Source organism: Oncorhynchus tshawytscha, linkage group LG05 (assembly GCF_018296145.1).
Source record: "Oncorhynchus tshawytscha isolate Ot180627B linkage group LG05, Otsh_v2.0, whole genome shotgun sequence".
Classification (NCBI taxonomy): domain Eukaryota; kingdom Metazoa; phylum Chordata; class Actinopteri; order Salmoniformes; family Salmonidae; genus Oncorhynchus; species Oncorhynchus tshawytscha.
The window spans coordinates 8,752,961-8,772,138 of record NC_056433.1 but is presented as its reverse complement, the minus strand read 5'-3'; the positions used below and the strand labels follow the sequence as shown (position 1 = coordinate 8,772,138).

General features: G+C 49.5%; 1 protein-coding gene across 1 annotated transcript in view; it reads left to right on the top strand.

Annotated features, from left to right (window-relative positions):
• The first annotated feature begins 238 nt into the window (after nt 1-238).
• susd6 (sushi domain containing 6) overlaps nt 239-19,178 on the top strand; it is a 63,674-nt gene continuing 44,734 nt past the window's right edge. Inside the window, exons 1-2 of the mRNA XM_042321427.1 lie at nt 239-490; nt 17,585-17,744. Of these exons, the coding sequence (XP_042177361.1) occupies nt 17,627-17,744 (118 nt within the window). The 5' untranslated portion in view covers nt 239-490; nt 17,585-17,626. The remainder of the gene's footprint in view (nt 491-17,584; nt 17,745-19,178) is intronic.

Below are 19,178 nucleotides of genomic sequence, written 5' to 3'. Positions count from 1 at the left end.
ACTCAAGTGGACAATTTTCATCTTCACGATTGGCTGAATCCTCCTGATGACCTGGTTGGACATGACTCCGACCGGGTCCACCAGGAGGGATCTGACAATAAAGTTGGAAGTCCGTCCCATCCAGTTGGCTACATTAAAATGGTGGAAACCCTCAATGGCGCTTCCCATGCTAATACGTGCTTTTGGCCACTAGAGGCCTCTATCATTCATTTATATATACAGTCATTTACTGCGGTCTCGACTACTGTTTCCCATGGACACCGTGCGAAAGCGAGGCGGCTGGTGTGTTTCCGCTTACCTCACACTGAGAAGAACGAAACCGGTTAGCTTTTGGGACAAAGCGAAGGAAACGATAAATACCATACAAAAATAAGCCATTTCGCACTTAACCTAACATTTGGAGAATAGTCTGTCTATTTGAATGATTTGAGTCCATGTCCCGACAGTGAGAACGAAGAGGAGGGCTTGAAGGCATTTAGGCTTTTCGTTGGTAAGTGTCTTCTGTTTGTCTCCAGCTACCGGTAAGCATACGGCATCTGTCTGGCTCGTGCTGCATACTGGCGCTGTTCGGTTCTCTCTCTCTCTGTCAGTATTATATTCTGATGTTGGCCTCCTGCTTGGTTTTGGCCTATTTTCTATGTTTTGTAACCAATGAAAAACAGAAACAAATGTTACTTGTTAATAGTTTTGTCATTTTTTTGTTGTGCCAACATCTGTCTGTTAATAACTAAGTTACTACTAACCTTCTATGTGAGCTCAACAATGTCCTAGGGGACTAGGTTGTCTAGCTAATGTAAGATCTAGTTACTAGTTAGCGGGTTTGAACTTTGGCTTTTTGTGTTGATCTGTAATTTTCTAGGCTATCAGACCTTTCAGGCGATTTGAACCTTCAAAAGATCTTCAGTGTTTGTAAACCAACAATGGCATGTCAGTCAGTGTGTCTTTTGCCACAACAGAGATAGAAAGATCGGCCAAGGACCTTTGTAATGAGGAAGGACCCCCGTTGTGTTGTGGATGATTAGCCGGGGTTACAATGCCCAGTAAACTAGATACCATAATACATATCTACCGGTCGGACCATAAAAAGTTACTGATAACCAGGTCGTAAAATATATAACTATGTGATTATACAAGTTGCCCATCCCTTTAGATGGGTGGTACTACAACAGACCCACACTCCTTTTTGTTACAGTAACCTTATGTCAAATAAACGTGATCATCAGTTTTGCACAGAAGATCATTTATTATCTAGTTGTCCAGTTACAGCAGTAACCTATATTGTGGTAACGTTAGGGCTGTGATATTGTCTCTCGGTAATATTTCCCAACCGTTTTACATGTTGACATGTCCTGACATGCCAGCACATCCCTAGCAATGCATTTCAACCTACAGTGTATAATTGTTGTAATCTTAGCGCTTTTAGTGATACATTGTTGCAATAAATCCGAACGTTCAGCTGATTACATTGTGTCAATATGTGTGTGTGTGTGTGTGTGTGTGTGTGGACCAGATCCTTAGTGATGTGGACACCGAGGAATGTATGTAGATGTGTGTACAGTCGTTGGGGCATGCGCACTGCACTCTGTTTAGCTGGCAGTACAGTTGCACGTGTTAACGCGTGTGACTCGTGTCGATTCATCGTCAGCTGTACTAGTACGAGGACGTTCTATATTTACATTTTGCCAAGTCTGCTAGGCGCAGTTAATAGATTAGTGTATTTCATAGTGTTCATAGTGTTTCATTTTTAGTTATAGCGGTAGACTTACATATTGTGGTTATATCACAACCCAGTTAAAGTAATTTATCATTACAGAGCAATTAAGACAACCAAGTAGGCAAGTAGAATTTGATAAGCAACAAATCAGTTTTGAAATCTCAGAAAAAGTACATCACCCTCTCTCGTGTACAGCAGGCAGCAGAGAGCAGGGATGGGCAAAGTGATGCTTATTTGGTAGAATATATATTGTTTCAAATTAGCAACAAAACATTTTGTTGACCAAATATGACACTCACTCATTGACCTCATACAAACATGTTGGTGGACAGATTTTGGGTGGAGTAAAACCTCCATAAAAGATTCCTCATTTAGGCTTATTTTCATGGATAGATATTTGGTGGTTGCCTCTTCCTCTCTGCTCCTACTCTTTTTGTCCCTTTCTCTTTCTCCCCCTCCCAATGCTGTCTCTCTCTCCATACGAAGGCCCCCCTCTCTCGTTTCACTCTTATGCCTCTTTCTCTATGCCTCAATCTGGGTTCTCTCCTCTCAGCCCCAGCCTGGCTCTAGGCAGCTCCATCAGAGTAGAGGGCTGAACTCAAGGCATTAGTCAGGCCTATCAGATGGCAATCTCTTCACGGCTGTTCCCTGGCACACTGAGTGCTCTGTTCCCAGACACATGCCTTCGCTCCCTCTCTCCTCCCTGCTCTCTTTGAGCTCCAGACACATGCCTTCTCTCCCCTGCACTCTCTCTCTCTCTCTCTCTCTCTCTCCCCTGCTCTCTCTCTCCTGAGCTCTCTCTCCCCTGAGCTCTCTCTCCCCCTGTGCTCTCTCTCTCTCCTGCTCTCTCTCTCTCTCTCTCTCTCTCTCTCTCTCTCTCTCTCTCTCTCTGCCTGCTCTCTCTCTCCTGCTCTTTCTCTCTCTCCTGATCTTTCTCTCTCCTGCCTGCTCTCCCCTCTCTCTCTCTCCTCTCTCTCTCTCTCTCTCTCTCTCTCTCTCTCTCTCTCTCTCTCACCTGCTTTCTCTCTCTCCTGCCTGCTCTCTCTCCCTGCCTGCTCTCTCTCTCCCTGCTGCTCTCTCTCTCTGCCTGCTCTCTCTCTCTCCTGCTCTCTCTCTCCTGCCTGCTCTCTCTCCTCCTGCTCTCTCTCTCCTGCCTGCTCTCTCTCTCCTGCCTGCTCTCTCTCTCCTGCCTGCTCTCTCTCCTGCTCTCTCTCTCCTGCCTGTTCTCTCTCCTGCCTGCCTGCTCTGCCTGCTCTCTCCTGCCTGCTCTCTCTCTCCTGCCTGCTCTCTCTCCCCTGCCTGCTCTCTCTCCTGCCTCTCTCTCTCCTGCCTGTTCTCTCTCCTGCCTGCTCTCTCTCCTGCCTGCTCTCTCTCCTGCCTGCTCTCTCTCCTGCCTGCTCTCTCTCCCCTGCTCTCTCTCTCCTGCCTGTTCTCTCTCCTGCCTGCTTTCTCTCCTGCCTGCTCTCTCTCTCCTGCCTGCTCTCTCTCCCTGCCTGCTCTCTCTCCTGCCTCTCTCTCTCCTGCCTGTTCTCTCTCCTGCCTGCTTTCTCTCCTGCCTGCTCTCTCTCCTGCCTGCTCTCTCTCCCCTGCGCTCTCTCTCTCCTGCCTGCTCTCTCTCTCCTGCCTGCTCTCTCTCCCTGCCTGCTCTCTCTCCTGCCTGCTCTCTCTCCTGCTCTCTCTCTCCTGCCTGTTCTCTCTCCTGCCTGCTTTCTCTCCCTGCCTGCTCTCTCTCCTGCCTGCTTTCTCTCCTGCCTGCTTTCTCTCCTGCCTGCTCTCTCTCTCCTGCCTGTTCTCTCTCCTGCCTGCTTTCTCTCCTGCCTGCTCTCTCTCCCCTGCGCTCTCTCTCTCCTGCCTGCTCTCTCTCTCCTGCCTGCTCTCTCTCTCCCTGCCTGCTCTCCTGCCTGCTCTCTCCCCTGCGCTCTCTCTCCTGCCTGTTCTCTCTCCTGCCTGCTCTCTCTCTCCTGCCTGCTCTCTCTCTCTCTCCCCTGCTCTCTCTCTCTCTCCCCTACTCTCTCTCTCCCCTGCTCTCTCTCTCTCTCCCCCCTACTCTCTCTCTCTCTCTCTCTCTCCCTGCTCTCTCTCTCTGCCTGCTCTCTCTCTCTCCCCTGCTCTCTCTCTCCTGCCTGCTCTCTCTCTCTCCCCCCTACTCTCTCTCTCCTGCCTGCTCTCTCTCTCTCTCTCCCCCCTCTCTTTCCCCTCTCTTTCCCCTACTCTCTCTCTCCCCCCTACTCTCTCTCTCCCCTACTCTCTCTCTCCCTGCCTCTCTCTCTCCCCCCTACTCTCTCTCTCCCCTGCTCTCTCCCCTACTCTCTCTCCTGCCTGCTCTCTCTCTCCCCTACTCTCTCTCTCCCCCTCTCTCTCTCTCCCTACTCTCTCTCCTGCCTACTCTCTCTCTCCCCTACTCTCTCTCTCCCCTACTCTCTCTCTCCTGCCTACTCTCTCTCCTGCCTGCTCTCTCTCTCTCCCCTACTCTCTCTCTCCCCTGCTCTCTCTCCTGCCTGCTCTCTCTCTCCCCTGCTCTCTCCCCTACTCTCTCTCTCCCCTGCTCTCTCCCTACCTCTCTCTCCTGCCTGCTCTCTCTCTCTCCTTACTCTCTCTCTCCCCTGCTCTCTCCTGCCTGCTCTCCCCCGTCTGTCTTTGCGCTCTAGAAGCAATGGGCAGCAGGGAAACCACAGCATGTTGGAGTGGAGGAGTTTTTCTTCCCCAAGTCTCTCTCACTCCCCCGCCATCCCTCTATCCTCTATTTCCCTCCCTCCTTCGGAAGTTGAGATCCTTAGGCGTGTTGTGCCAATATACATTAGGCTCACATGACTGACTGGTGAACAAGATAAGGATACCTCATGACCAGGGGGTTGATGTTGTTGACAAACATCAGGCCCACTTTTCTCTGAGGGAGGAGTTGAGGAGAACAGCACATTAAGAATGTTCCTTTTTTCAAAAAGCCCCTTGACATTAGACACAATTTCCACCGAGATTTTACTGACCTTGTAATCTGATTTACAGCAGCAATCAGCATTCATGTGACAGTGGAGTAGTACTCACAGCAGCATTCATGTGATAGTAGAGTAGTACTCACTTACAGCAGCATTCATGTGACAGTAGAGTAGTACTCACTTACAGCAGCATTCATGTGACAGTAGAGTAGTACTCACTTACAGCAGCATTCATGTGATAGTAGAGTAGTACTCACAGCAGCATTCATGTGACAGTAGAGTAGTACTCACTTACAGCAGCATTCATGTGATAGTAGAGTAGTACTCACTTACAGCAGCATTCATGTGATAGTAGAGTAGTACTCACTTACAGCAGCATTCATGTGATAGTAGAGTAGTACTCACTTACAGCAGCATTCATGTGATAGTAGAGTAGTACTCACTTACAGCAGCATTCATGTGACAGTGGAGTAGTACTCACTTACAGCAGCATTCATGTGATAGTAGAGTAGTACTCACTTACAGCAGCATTCATGTGATAGTAGAGTAGTACTCACTTACAGCAGCATTCATGTGATAGTAGAGTAGTACTCACTTACAGCAGCATTCATGTGATAGTAGAGTAGTACTCACTTACAGCAGCATTCATGTGACAGTGGAGTAGTACTCACTTACAGCAGCATTCAGGTGATAGTAGAGTAGTACTCACTTACAGCAGCATTCAGGTGATAGTAGAGTGGTACTGAGAGCTTTTCCCCCTTAACCAGACACAAGGGTCGGCAGGGTAGCCTAGTGGTTAGAGCGTTGGACTAGTAACCGAAAGGTTGCAAGTTCAAATCCCCGAGCTGATAAGATCTGTCGTTCTGCCCCTGAACAGGCAGTTAACCCACTATTCCTAGGCCGTCATTGAAAATAAGAATTTGTTCTTAACTGACTTGCCTAGTAAAAAAAATGTCTGTGTCCCAAATGGCATCCTATTCCCTATACAGTGCACTACTTTGCCTATATAATGTGCTACTTTTGACCAGAGGCCTATAGGCCGTTGTCAAAAGTAGTGCACTATATAGGGAATAGCGTAGTCATATGGGACAGGACCGAGATGTGAGAAGTTACAAGCAGGCCATCAGATTTCAGACTGAAAACACTGTACTGACCTCACCATGTGCTGACCAGGGACCATGTATACCATGTATATTTCTTCTAAGGATTCAATTTGATATTCAGGAACATGGGTTGTAATTTTGGGCACCCAGAACCAAAGCTCACCTGCTCACGGAATCTGTCTGTTTCGTCTGTCACGAGATTACATGAGTTGGAAAATGAACTTACTCATCGATGACACAACATCCAGAATCATCATCAGTTACACCAATCAGACACCAATTCAGATAACTAGGCTAAATTAATTATTTCGGTTTTTGTACCAATTTATTTCCAGTGACATACCTGTTTCATTGGCAGTTGTATTGTAAGCCTGGGGCCCAGACTGTTTGATTCAGGAAGTGTTCTGTTGGGGCCCAGACTGTTTGATTCAGGAAGTGTTCTGTTGGGGCCCAGACTGTTTGATTCAGGAAGTGTTCTGTTGGGGCCCAGACTGTTTGATTCAGGAAGTGTTCTGTTGGGGCCCAGACTGTTTGATTCAGGAAGTGTTCTGTTGGGGCCCAGACTGTTTGATTCAGGAAGTGTTCTGTTGGGGCCCAGACTGTTTGATTCAGGAAGTGTTCTGTTGGGGCCCAGACTGTTTGATTCAGGAAGTGTTCTGTTGGGGCCCAGACTGTTTGATTCAGGAAGTGTTCTGTTGGGGCCCAGACTGTTTGATTCAGGAAGTGTTCTGTTGGGGCCCAGACTGTTTGATTCAGGAAGTGTTCTGTTGGGGCCCAGACTGTTTGATTCAGGAAGTGTTCTGTTGGGGCCCAGACTGTTTGATTCAGGAAGTGTTCTGTTGGGGCCCAGACTGTTTGATTCAGGAAGTGTTCTGTTGGGGCCCAGACTGTTTGATTCAGGAAGTGTTCTGTTGATAGGCCGGTTTGTTCAAACGTTGAAGGTGTTGCTCACAGTATAAAACCAGGAAACATTCATTTCTATTGTCATTGTGTTACGTTCCTTAAGAAGACGTTGACAACAGAGGCCAAAACAATGCTTACAATGCTTTCTTGAAGGACCAACTGAGAGCAGAGCTCAATGGAAAGGCTGGGCGTTAGGAGCAGAGCAATATTAGGTTATGTGTCAGTACGACTACTAGGCGATGTGGTGGTGGTGACTAGGCGACGTGGTGGTGGTGGTATGATGACTAGGCGACGTGGTGGTGGTGGTATGATGACTAGACGTGGTGGTGGTGGTAGGATGACTAGGCGACGTGGTGGTGGTGGTGGTATGATGACTAGGCGATGTGGTGGTATGATGACTAGGCGACGTGGTGGTGGTATGATGACTAGGCAACGTGGTGGTGGTGGTGGTATGATGACTAGGCGACGTGGTGGTGTGGTATGATGACTAGGCGACGTGGTGGTGGTGGTATGATGACTAGGCGACGTGGTGGTGGTATGATGACTAGGCGACGTGGTGGTGGTATGATGACTAGGCGACGTGGTGGTGGTGGTATGATGACTAGGCGACGTGGTGGTGGTGGTATGATGACTAGGCGATGTGGTGGTGGTGGTGATATGATGACTAGGCAACGTGGTGGTGGTGGTGGTATGATGACTAGACGTGGTGGTGGTGGTGGTATGATGACTAGGCGACGTGGTGGTGGTGGTATGATGACTAGGCTACGTGGTGGTGGTATGACGACTGGCGACGTGGTGGTGGTGGTATGACGACTAGGCGACGTGGTGGTGGTGGTATGATGACTGGCGACGTGGTGGTATGATGACTAGACGTGGTGGTAGTATGACGACTGTCTTATTACACAGTTCTAATCATTGACGTGATTCAGTGTTCATATCAGACAATCTACAGTAGCAGGCCGTGTGGTGATGCCATCCTGCCGTCCTAGATCGCGCAGCACGCTACCTTACTCTGCAGAGGGCAACACGAGAAGACCTTGGAGGAGGCAGATATGAGGTCAAACGATTTTAGGAATGTAAAAGATAAATAATTACTCAGAAAATAGATTACACACAATATATTCACAAGGTAAAACAAAAAAAATGTCCCTTCACACTCCTCCTTATTCCTACAGGCCAATCTGGCTGCTTTGTGTTGCAGAATTGCACAACTTTGGAGTAATTTATTTTTCATTTTATTTCTCACATTTTCAGGCTTGAGAAAGTAACCAATCTCATTCTGCTTTCGGCTTCCCTTCACAAATATCGCAGCAGCCCTGCTATGCAAACAGCTAGGCTACACCTGAAGAGGTTCTTTGAACTAACACAATATGACAGTTGATGTTGATTGTGTGTGTTTTTGTTTGTTTGTTGGTTAGAGAGGCGGGCCATCTTGTCCTTACCGAGTCCATCTACGTCAACAAAGCTCTACAGAATATCCCAGAGTGCATTGCAAGTGCAACCAATGCTATGATGATGATGATGATGATGTTGGCTGTTCTGTTCAGACTATGGCCCCTTGGCACGATGTAGTGCCAGCGTAGACCGTTTACCACCTCCCACCAGCCGGTGTGCAGGTAACTCTGTCTTTCTACCGGGGAGCAGAACGCAAGGTGGCAGAAGGGGATCAGAACAGATTTTCATGTTCCACAAGGTGTGTGTGTGTGTGTGTGTGTGTGTGTGTGTGTGTGTGTGTGTGCTTGACGTTACCTACCGGGCCTATGTTCTGGTGCCATCTGCCATGCATCAGAAATGGTATCCAATCACATCTCCCCCCTGCTCTGTTCTGTTCAGCTCAGCAGCTCCATGCTATTAGCTATACGGCCCACTGCCTTCTACTCTCCTGAGGCAAACTGCCTGCCAGGCTAGCCTGCTATTGCCACTGACTGCTGACTAATACAGCCGAACACTAGGCTATCGCTCCCTAATCGCTACCCACTAATGAAGGTTCTACACCTGGATCTCATTTGTGTTAATGATGTTGATGTGGATTTGTTTTCTCCTATTCGTTTTTTTATCCGCTGAGTGTTATCTGTAGTTTCTCTGAGGGAGGGGAAGGCTAAGGGTAGTGTCTCTGAAGGAGGGGGAAGGCTAAGGGTAGTGTCTCCGAGGGAAGGGGAAGGCTAAGGGTAGTGTCTCCGAGGGAAGGGGAAGGCTAAGGGTAGTGTCTCTGAAGGAGGGGGAAGGCTAAGGGTAGTGTCTCCGAGGGAGGGGGAAGGCTAAGGGTAGTGTCTCTGAGTGAGGGGGGGTAAGGGTAGTGTCTCAGAGGGAAGGGGAAGCCTAAGGGTAGTGTCTCCGAGGAGAGGGGGGCTAAGGGTAGTGTCTCCGAGGGAAGGGGAAGGCTAAGGGTAGTGTCTCCGAGGGAGGGGGGCTAAAGGGTAGTGTCTCCGAGGGAAGGGGAAGGCTAAGGGTAGTGTCTCAGAGAGAAGGGGAAGGCTAAGGGTAGTGTCTCTGAGGGAGGGGGCTAAGGGTAGTGTCTCTGAGGGAAGGGGAAGGCTAAGGGTAGTGTCTCTGAGGGAGGGAGGGGTGGACTAAGGGTAGTGTCTCTGAGGGAGGGGGGGGCTAAGGGTAGTGTCTCAGAGAGAAGGGGAAGGCTAAGGGTAGTGTCTCTGAGGGAGGGGCTAAGGGTAGTGTCTCTGAGTGAGGGGCTAAGGGTAGTTCTTGAGGGAGGGGCTATAAATAAGTGTCTCAGAAAATAGAAGGGGGCTAAATATATGTCTCAAGGTAAAACTAAAAAAGTGTCCCTTCAGGGGAAGGCTAAGGGTATTCTCCAGGGAAGGGGAAGGCTAAGGGTAGTGTCTCGAGGGAGGGAAGGCTAAGGGTAGTGTCTCAGGGAAGGGGAAGGCTAAGGGTAGTGTCTTCTGAAGGAGGGGGAAGGCTAAGGGTAGTGTCTCCGAGGGCTAGGGGGGCTAAGGGTAGTGCTTGAGAAAAGTAACCTGTCTCCGAGGGAAAGGGAAGGCTAAGGGTAGTGTCTCCGAGGGAGGGGGAAGGCTAAGGGTAGTGTCTCTGAGGGAGGGGGGCTAAGGGTAGTGTCTCAGGGAAGGGGAAGCCAAGCTAGTGTCTCCGAGGGAGGATGTTGGCTGTTCTGTTCAGGGAAGGGGGGGCTAATGTAGTGTGTCTCGAGGGAGGGGGCTAACCAGTGTCTCCCAGGGAAGCCGGTGGCTAAGGTAGTGTCTCAGAGAGAAGGGGAAGGCTAAGGGTAGTGTCTCTGAGGGAGGGGGTCTAAGGGTAGTGTCTCTGAGGGAAGGGGAAGGCTAAGGGTAGTGTCTCTGAGGAGGGAGGGTGTGGGTGTCTTGACTAAGGGTAGTGTCTCTGAGGGATCTGGTAGTGTCTCAGAAAGAAGGGGAAGGCTAAGGGTAGTGTCTCCCTGAGGGAGGGGATAAGGGTAGTGTCTCTGCAGTGAGGGGCTAAGGGCCTAGTTGTCTCTGAGGGAGGGGCTAAGGGTAGTGTCTCCAAGGGAAGGGCCTGCTATTGCCACTGGGTAGTGTCTCCTAAGGGAAGGGGGGCTAAGGGTAGTGTCTCCGAGGGAAGGGGGGGCTAAGGGTAGTGTCTCACCTGGAGGGGAAGGCTAAGGGTAGTGTCTCCGAGGGAAGGGGAAGGCTCCTAGGGTAGTGTCTCCGTGGGAGGGTTAGGCTGGGTAGTGTCTCTGAGGGAAGGGGAAGGCTAAGGGTAGTGTCTCTGAAGGAGGGGGAAGGCTAAGGGTAGTGTCTCCGAGGGAGGGGGGCTAAGGGTAGTGTCTCCGAGGGAAGGGGAACGCTAAGGGTAGTGTCTCTGAGTGAGGGGGCTAAGGGTAGTGTCTCTGAGGGAAGGGGGGATAAGGGTAGTGTCTCTGAGGGAGGGGCTAAGGGTAGTGTCTCTGAGGGAGGGGCTAAGGGTAGTGTCTCCAAGGGAAGGGGGGCTAAGGGTAGTGTCTCCGAGGGAAGGGGGCTAAGGGTAGTGTCTCCGAGGAAGGGGGCTAAGGGTAGTGTCTCCGAGGGAGGGGAAGGCTAAGGGTAGTGTCTCCGAGGGAAGGGGAAGGCTAAGGGTAGTGTCTCCGAGGGAGGGGGGCTAAGGGTAGTGTCTCCGAGGGAAGGGGAAGGCTAAGGGTAGTGTCTCTGAAGGAGGGGGAAGGCTAAGGGTAGTGTCTCTGAGGAGGGGGGCTAAGGGTAGTGTCTCTGAGGGAGGGGCTAAGGGTAGTGTCTCCAGGGAAGGGGGCTAAGGGTAGTGTCTCTGAGGGAAGGGGGCTAAGGGTAGTGTCTCTGAAGGGGGGGCTAAGGGTAGTGTCTCCAAGGGAAGGGGGGCTAAGGGTAGTGTCTCCGAGGGAAGGGGGGCTAAGGGTAGTGTCTCCGAGGGAGGGGAAGGCTAAGGGTAGTGTCTCCGAGGGAAGGGGAAGGCTAAGGGTAGTGTCTCTGAAGGAGGGGGAAGGCTAAGGGTAGTGTCTCCGAGGGAGGGGGGCTAAGGGTAGTGTCTCTGAGGGAAAGGGAAGGCTAAGGGTAGTGTCTCCGAGGGAGGGGGAAGGCTAAGGGTAGTGTCTCTGAGGGAAAGGGGGCTAAGGGTAGTGTCTCCGAGGGAAGGGGAAGCCTAAGGGTAGTGTCTCTGAGGGAGGGGGCTAAGGGTAGTGTCTCCGAGGGAAGGGGTAGGCTAAGGGTAGTGTCTCCGAGGGAGGGGGGCTAAGGGTAGTGTCTCCGAGGGAAGAGGAAGGCTAAGGGTAGTGTCTCAGAGAGAAGGGGAAGGCTAAGGGTAGTGTCTCTGAGGGAGGGGGTCTAAGGGTAGTGTCTCTGAGGGAAGGGGAAGGCTAAGGGTAGTGTCTCTGAGGGAGGGAGGGGGACTAAGGGTAGTGTCTCTGAGGGAGGGGGGCTAAGGGTAGTGTCTCAGAGAGAAGGGGAAGGCTAAGGGTAGTGTCTCTGAGGGAGGGGATAAGGGTAGTGTCTCTGAGTGAGGGGCTAAGGGTAGTGTCTCTGAGGGAGGGGCTAAGGGTAGTGTCTCCAAGGGAAGGGGGGCTAAGGGTAGTGTCTCCGAGGGAAGGGGGGCTAAGGGTAGTGTCTCCGAGGGAAGGGGGGCTAAGGGTAGTGTCTCCGAGGGAGGGGAAGGCTAAGGGTAGTGTCTCCGAGGGAAGGGGAAGGCTAAGGGTAGTGTCTCCGTGGGAGGGGAAGGCTAAGGGTAGTGTCTCCGAGGGAAGGGGAAGGCTAAGGGTAGTGTCTCTGAAGGAGGGGGAAGGCTAAGGGTAGTGTCTCCGAGGGAGGGGGGCTAAGGGTAGTGTCTCCGAGGGAAGGGGAACGCTAAGGGTAGTGTCTCTGAGTGAGGGGGCTAAGGGTAGTGTCTCTGAGGGAAGGGGGGATAAGGGTAGTGTCTCTGAGGGAGGGGCTAAGGGTAGTGTCTCTGAGGGAGGGGCTAAGGGTAGTGTCTCCAAGGGAAGGGGGGCTAAGGGTAGTGTCTCCGAGGGAAGGGGGGCTAAGGGTAGTGTCTCCGAGTGAAGGGGGGCTAAGGGTAGTGTCTCCGAGGGAGGGGAAGGCTAAGGGTAGTGTCTCCGAGGGAAGGGGAAGGCTAAGGGTAGTGTCTCCGTGGGAGGGGAAGGCTAAGGGTAGTGTCTCCGAGGGAAGGGGAAGGCTAAGGGTAGTGTCTCTGAAGGAGGGGGAAGGCTAAGGGTAGTGTCTCCGAGGAGGGGGGCTAAGGGTAGTGTCTCCGAGGGAAGGGGAACGCTAAGGGTAGTGTCTCTGAGTGAGGGGGCTAAGGGTAGTGTCTCTGAGGAAGGGGGATAAGGGTAGTGTCTCTGAGGGAGGGGTGGCTAAGGGTAGTGTCTCTGAGGGAGGGGGATAAGGGTAGTGTCTCTGAGGGAGGGGGATAAGGGTAGTGTCTCTGAGGGAGGGGGCTAAGGGTAGTGTCTCTGAGGGAGGGGGCTATAAGGGTAGTGTCTCTGAGGGAGGGGGATAAGGGTAGTGTCTCTGAGGGAGGGGGATAAGGGTAGTGTCTCTGAGGGAGGGGGACTAAGGGTAGTGTCTCTGAGGGAGGGGGATAAGGGTAGTGTCTCTGAGGGAGGGGGATAAGGGTAGTGTCTCTGAGGGAGGGGGGCTAAGGGTAGTGTCTCTGAGGGAGGGGGCTATAAGGGTAGTGTCTCTGAGGGAGGGGGATAAGGGTAGTGTCTCTGAGGGAGGGGGATAAGGGTAGTGTCTCTGAGGGAGGGGGGGATAAGGGTAGTGTCTCTGGGGGAGGGGGGACTAAGGGTAGTGTCTCTGAGGGAGGGGGATAAGGGTAGTGTCTCTGAGGGAGGGGGATAAGGGTAGTGTCTCTGAGGGAGGGGGCTAAGGGTAGTGTCTCTGAGGGAGGGGGCTATAAGGGTAGTGTCTCTGAGGGAGGGGGATAAGGGTAGTGTCTCTGAGGGAGGGGGATAAGGGTAGTGTCTCTGAGGGAGGGGGACTAAGGGTAGTGTCTCTGAGGGAGGGGGATAAGGGTAGTGTCTCTGAGGGAGGGGGATAAGGGTAGTGTCTCTGAGGGAGGGGGGGGGACTAAGGGTATTGTCTCTGAGGGAGGGAGGGGGACTAAGGGTAGTTTCTGTCTTGCTCTGTTTCTCTCGTCTGTTTTTTTCCCTCTCTTTCTCCGTCTTCCCAGTAGATGACCTCTCCCTGTCTCATATATCCCAGTAGATGACCTCTCCCTCTCATCTATCCCAGTAGATGACCTCTCCCTGTCTCATATATCCCAGTAGATGACCTCTCCCTGTCTCATATATCCCAGTAGATGACCTCTCCCTGTCTCATATATCCCAGTAGATGACCTCTCCCTGTCTCATCTATCCCAGTAGATGACCTCTCCCTGTCTCATCTATCCCAGTAGATGACCTCTCCCTCTTTCTCATCTATCCCAGTAGATGACCTCTCCCTCTGTCTCATCTATCCCAGTAGATGACCTCTCCCTGTCTCATCTATCCCAGTAGATGACCTCTCCCTGTCTCATGAATCCCAGTAGATTGGAGTACTATATTTCCCAGCGGAGCCATCACAGTGCAGAATGGCGGCTTCATTAAATCCACAGCAGTAGAGATCAGAGGAATTTCATATTGATGATGGCGATTAAAACCGATGTTCTCTGTAATAGGAAACGTAGGCCTGGGATGAGACGTAGGCCTGGGATGAGACGTAGGCCTGGGATGAGGCGTAGGCCTGGGATGATGTGTAGGCCTGGGATGAGACGTAGGCCTGGGATGAGACGTAGGCCTGGGATGAGACGTAGGCCTGGGATGAGACGTAGGCCTGGGATGAGGCGTAGGCCTGGGATGAGACGTAGGCCTGGGATGAGGCGTAGGCCTGGGATGATGTGTAGGCCTGGGATGAGACGTAGGCCTGGGATGAGACGTAGGCCTGGGATGAGACGTAGGCCTGGGATGAGACGTAGGCCTGGGATGAGACGTAGGCCTGGGATGAGACGTAGGCCTGGGATGAGGCGTAGACCTGGGATGATGTGTAGGCCTGGGATGAGACGTAGGCCTGGGATGAGACGTAGGCCTGAAATGAGACGTAGGCCTGGGATGAGACGTAGACCTGGGATGAGGCGTAGGCCTGGGATGAGACGTAGGCCTGGGATGAGGCGTAGGCCTGGGATGAGACGTAGGCCTGGGATGAGGCATAGGCCTGTGATGAGACGTAGGCCTGGGATGAGGCGTAGGCCTGGGATGAGACGTAGGCCTGGGATGAGGCGTAGGCCTGGATGAGACGTAGGCCTGGGATGAGACGTAGGCCTGGAATGAGGCGTAGGCCTGGGATGAGACGTAGGCCTGGGATGAGGCGTAGGCCTGGGATGAGGCGTAGGCCTGGGATGAGGCATAGGCCTGTGATGAGGCGTAGGCCTGGGATGAGGCGTAGGCCTGTGTCTGGACTCTTTCACTCAATTCAATACATGCTTTTTTGGCATGAATGGGTGGTTGCCACTGTTGCCACAGCAATGTAGATGAAGTTTTACAGAAATTAACGATATGTTTAAGCAACAACAACAATAGTAATAATAATATATATATCAGCAAAAACAATCATAAAATTAACTTTTGGCCCACCACTGTGGCAGGTAGTTCATTTTTTGTTGTTGCAGTGATATATTTTTATTTTTTGTGCCATAATTACATTACAATTGTATGAACTGCCTTAATTTGGCTGGATACCCAGCAAGGGTAGCTGCTGCCTTGTTTTGGGATCGGACTCCAAAATATCAGATGAGACCAAATGTTCAGCTGCCCCGTTAAGGGTTGGAGGTTAGCGTGGTAAGGGGGCCACTCAAGTCCTGTCGTGCGTGTGTGTGTGTGTGTGTGTGTGTGTGTGTGTGTGTGTGAGAGAGAGATTTGGGATCTGACTAGGGCGTCTCTTTGCTATAAGTCGAAGCAGCAGACTCAAACTAACGTTGAAAAACAACTAAGCTTGTGAACAAAACAATAGAAATAGGCAGAAAACACGAGGACAGAGTCTCACTTTGTAGACTTTAGAGTAAAATGATTTTGCTGCGTGAGGTGGGATTATATGATTGTTGTTTCTTTGTGCGATTAGCAGCGATGAAACGAAAACAGCAGACTACTTCAGCATTTCTCTGCTGCAACTCTGCTGCTCTCACACTTGAATTTGGACTTTTATTTGTGAATGTATTCGCTCGCACTGTAGAGCCCTGCAAATTGACCACCCACCAACGTGTGAAATAGACATTCTTACCCCAATCTACCCACATTTCGCTGGTGGCGAGTGTTAATTATATGCCTTGTCCCTACCCCACACAGACAATTATCTGCGGTATCTAAGGTTATCCTTCTGGTCCTACCGTCTGCTTTACAACAGACACGGGGAGACAAATTCCCCTTTCAGCAAGACGATAACCTAAAACACAAGGCCAAATATACACTGGAGTTGCTTACCAAGACGACATTGAATGTTTCCTGAGTGGCCTAGATACAGTTTTGACTCAAATAGACTTGAATCTATAGCAAGATGGCAGGGTAGCCTAGTGGTTAGAGCATTGGCCTAGTAACCGAAAGGTTGCAAGTTTGAATCCCCGAGCTGATGAGGTACAAATGTCATTCTGCCCCTGAACAGGCAGTTGACCCACTGTTCCTAGGCCGTAATTGTAAATAAGAATTTGTTCTTAACTGACTTGCCTAGTAAAATAAAGGTAAAATAAAATGACAAAATAAAGACTTTAAAATGGGTCTCTTGACAGAGCTTGAAGAATATGCAAATATTGTACAAAGCTCTTAAAGATGAACCCAGAAATACTTTATCCCTGGAAAAGGTGATTCTAACATGTACTGATTCAGGAGGTTGAATAATAATCTAATCAATATATATATTAGTGTTAAATTCTAACATTTGTAAAACAAATAATAATAATTAAAAATTAAAAAAAATCTTCCACTTCGACATTAGTGTATTTTATGTAGATTTGTTGACAAAAAAATGACAATTTAAATCGATTTTAATTTGTAACTTTGTAACACAACAAAATGTAGAAAAAGTAAAGGGGTGTGAATACTGAAGTTTCTAAATACCTCTAAGTCCTATTTGGAGCAGTGGAACAGGAAGTGTAGCTCGTACTCTACTTCCCCCGACCCACAGTGCTTTTCAAAGTCTTCTCTGACCTTCCATGTTTTTCTATGGTGCCCTGTCTCTATTGCCAGGCTAGGGTCTCTCTTTCTTGTTCTGAGAGGGAGATCGACACACTGTCTGTCATCCACTGGCTGAGTAATCCACCTGTAACGTGCTGTTCAGAGTTCAGAGTTCAGTCTGTCGCGGTGCCCGTATTAATGACACACCGGCCAACGTGACCGTTGGTCGCAAATAAATGGCGCTGATGGGTAGCCTACCCAATTTACTAAGAGCCCTCGCTAATGGCCCGGTACTCAGTGCTCTACTGTCCCTCTAACCAGTATCTAAACACTTTACCTAGGGACAACCAGACCGAGTGAGGGAAGCAGCAGAAACGCAAATTGTTTTGCTACTTTGTTAACCAGAGGTAACATTGCTTTGCCAATGTAAACATATTTATCATGCCAATAAAGCCCTTAAATTGAAATTGTATTGAGAGAGAGAGAGAGGCACAGAGTTTAGGCTATTAGAGAGGGGGGCTCTGTGCTTGAAATCAGATGCATGAGACTCAGAGCACCTTGGCAGGCCACAGAGAGAGACCACAAACACTGTTAACTCACTCGCGCTAGACTAACTTCATGCCAGTTATTTATCATCCCATCTGATGACGTAGTAGGCCTACCCGTTTGGACTACATCATACCGAGAGAAGCTAGCTAATTGAGGATAGTTATAACATTACTGCACTTCTTTCCATTCTACAGTTAACGCCTACGATTAACTCCATTCAGATTATACACCTATTTGTTTGGTCTTTTGGATGTTGTAGCCTTTCCTTCTTGTTTCACTTTTAGTTTTATTTGAATTCCTAACTTGCTTGCTACACAAGCAGAGCAGCAATGCAATTGTTTCTCTCTCTCCACGGGAAGCGTAGCAACCAGATAAATATAATAAAAGAAAATTGTGTGACTTTTTTTCCCAAATCAATATGGAGTCGCAGCATGGTGCCGATGTGTTGTGATTTCTAAGACAATCTAAGGTGTGTAGACCAATCACGACTAACTTCCAGGCTGTATCACAACCTGCTGTGATTGGGAGTTCCATAGGGTGGCGCACAATTGGGCCAGCGTCTTTAGGGTTTGCCCGGGGGTAGGCCGTCATTGTAAATAAGAATTTGTTCTTAACTGACTCGCCTACTTAAATAAAAATACATTTGCATGACATTTACTGGCTTGCAAAATTTCATGACCGCCTCAGCCCTATTGCAGAGTAACTCTGGCGTTCTCTCTCTGTTATGTAATCCTTGCTGTTGGTACTGAACTAATCTGTCCCTACCTCCCCTAACTTTCTCTCCCTGTAGGTTGAACCTCAGCGGACTGTAGAGCTGGTATCCAGGGGAAAGATGAGCGATGGAATGGTATTGTGTGAGACGAGAGCCCTGGCTTCATCTCCAGTCCACAGACTGGCTACGTCTGTACTCCTCCTCCTCCTCGCCCTGCTCCCCCACGGACACGCATCAGGTAAGAGACAACTCCTGCCGGACCATACCCACACCATACCTTAATGGCTCAAATAGCCGACCAATCACCCTGTTACCAACCCTTAGTAAAACATCTGGAAAAAATTGTGTTTGACCACATACAATGCTATTTCACGGTAAACTAATTGACAACTGACTTTCAGCACACATATTAGGGAAGGACAATCGACAAGCACGGGACTTACACAAATGACTGATTGTCTGAGAGATTGATTGCGGGGGCTGTCTTGTTATACTTCAGTGAATTATCGATCATAGTCTGCTGCTGGAAAAAACATATGTGTTATGGCTTTACACCCCCTGCTATAATGTGGATAAAGATACTTGTCTAACAGAACACAGAGGGTGTTCTTTAATGGAAACCTCTCAAACATAATCCAGGTTGAAGCAGGAATTCCCCAGGGTAGCTGTTTAGGCCCCTTGCTTTTTTTTCAATCTTTACTTTTTTATTTATTTATTTAACTGACTTGCCTAGTTAAATAAAGGTTAAGAACAAATTCTTATTTACAATGACGGCCTACCAAAAGGCAAAAGTCCTCCTGCAGGGATGGGGACTGGGATTAAAAATACAAATCAATTAAATAGAAATTACAGGACAAAACTCACATCACGACAAGAGAGACAACACAACACTACATGAAGAGAGATCTAAGACGACAACATAACATGGCAGCAACACATGACACCACAGCATGGTAACAACACAACATGGTAGCAGCAGCACAACATGGCAGCAACACATGATAACACAGCATGGTAACAACACAGCATGGTAGCAGCAGCACAACATGGCAGCAGCACAAAACATGGATTAAGCATTACTGGGCACAGACAACAGCACAAAGGGCAAGAAGGTAGAGACAACAATACATCACGCAAAGCAGCCACAACTGTCAGTAAGCGTGTCCATGATTGAGTCTTTGAATTAAGAAATTGAGATAAAACTGTCCAGTTTGAGTGTTTGTTGCAGCTCGTTTTAGTCGCGAACTGAAAAGACAAGCGACCCAGGGATGTGTGTGCTTTGGGGACATTTAACAGAATGTGACTGGCAGAACGGATGTTGTATGTGGAGGATGAGGGCTGCAGTTGGTATCTCAGATAAGGGGGAGTGAGGCCTGAGAGGGTTTTATAAATAAGCATCAACCAGTGGGTCTTGTGACGGGTACATAGAGATGACCAGTTTACAGAGGAGTATAGAGTGCAGTGATGTGTCCTATAAGGAGCATTGGTGGCAAATCTGATGGCTGAATGGTGAAGAACCATGACTAACGACATGCCACGTGTCTATGTATACGGATGACTTAAGACTAACACGTCAGCTACTACAATGACTGAAATGACTGCAACACTCAACAAAGAGCTGCAGTTAGTTAGAAATCATTCACTGAACCCTAAAACCTCAACTAAATCTTGT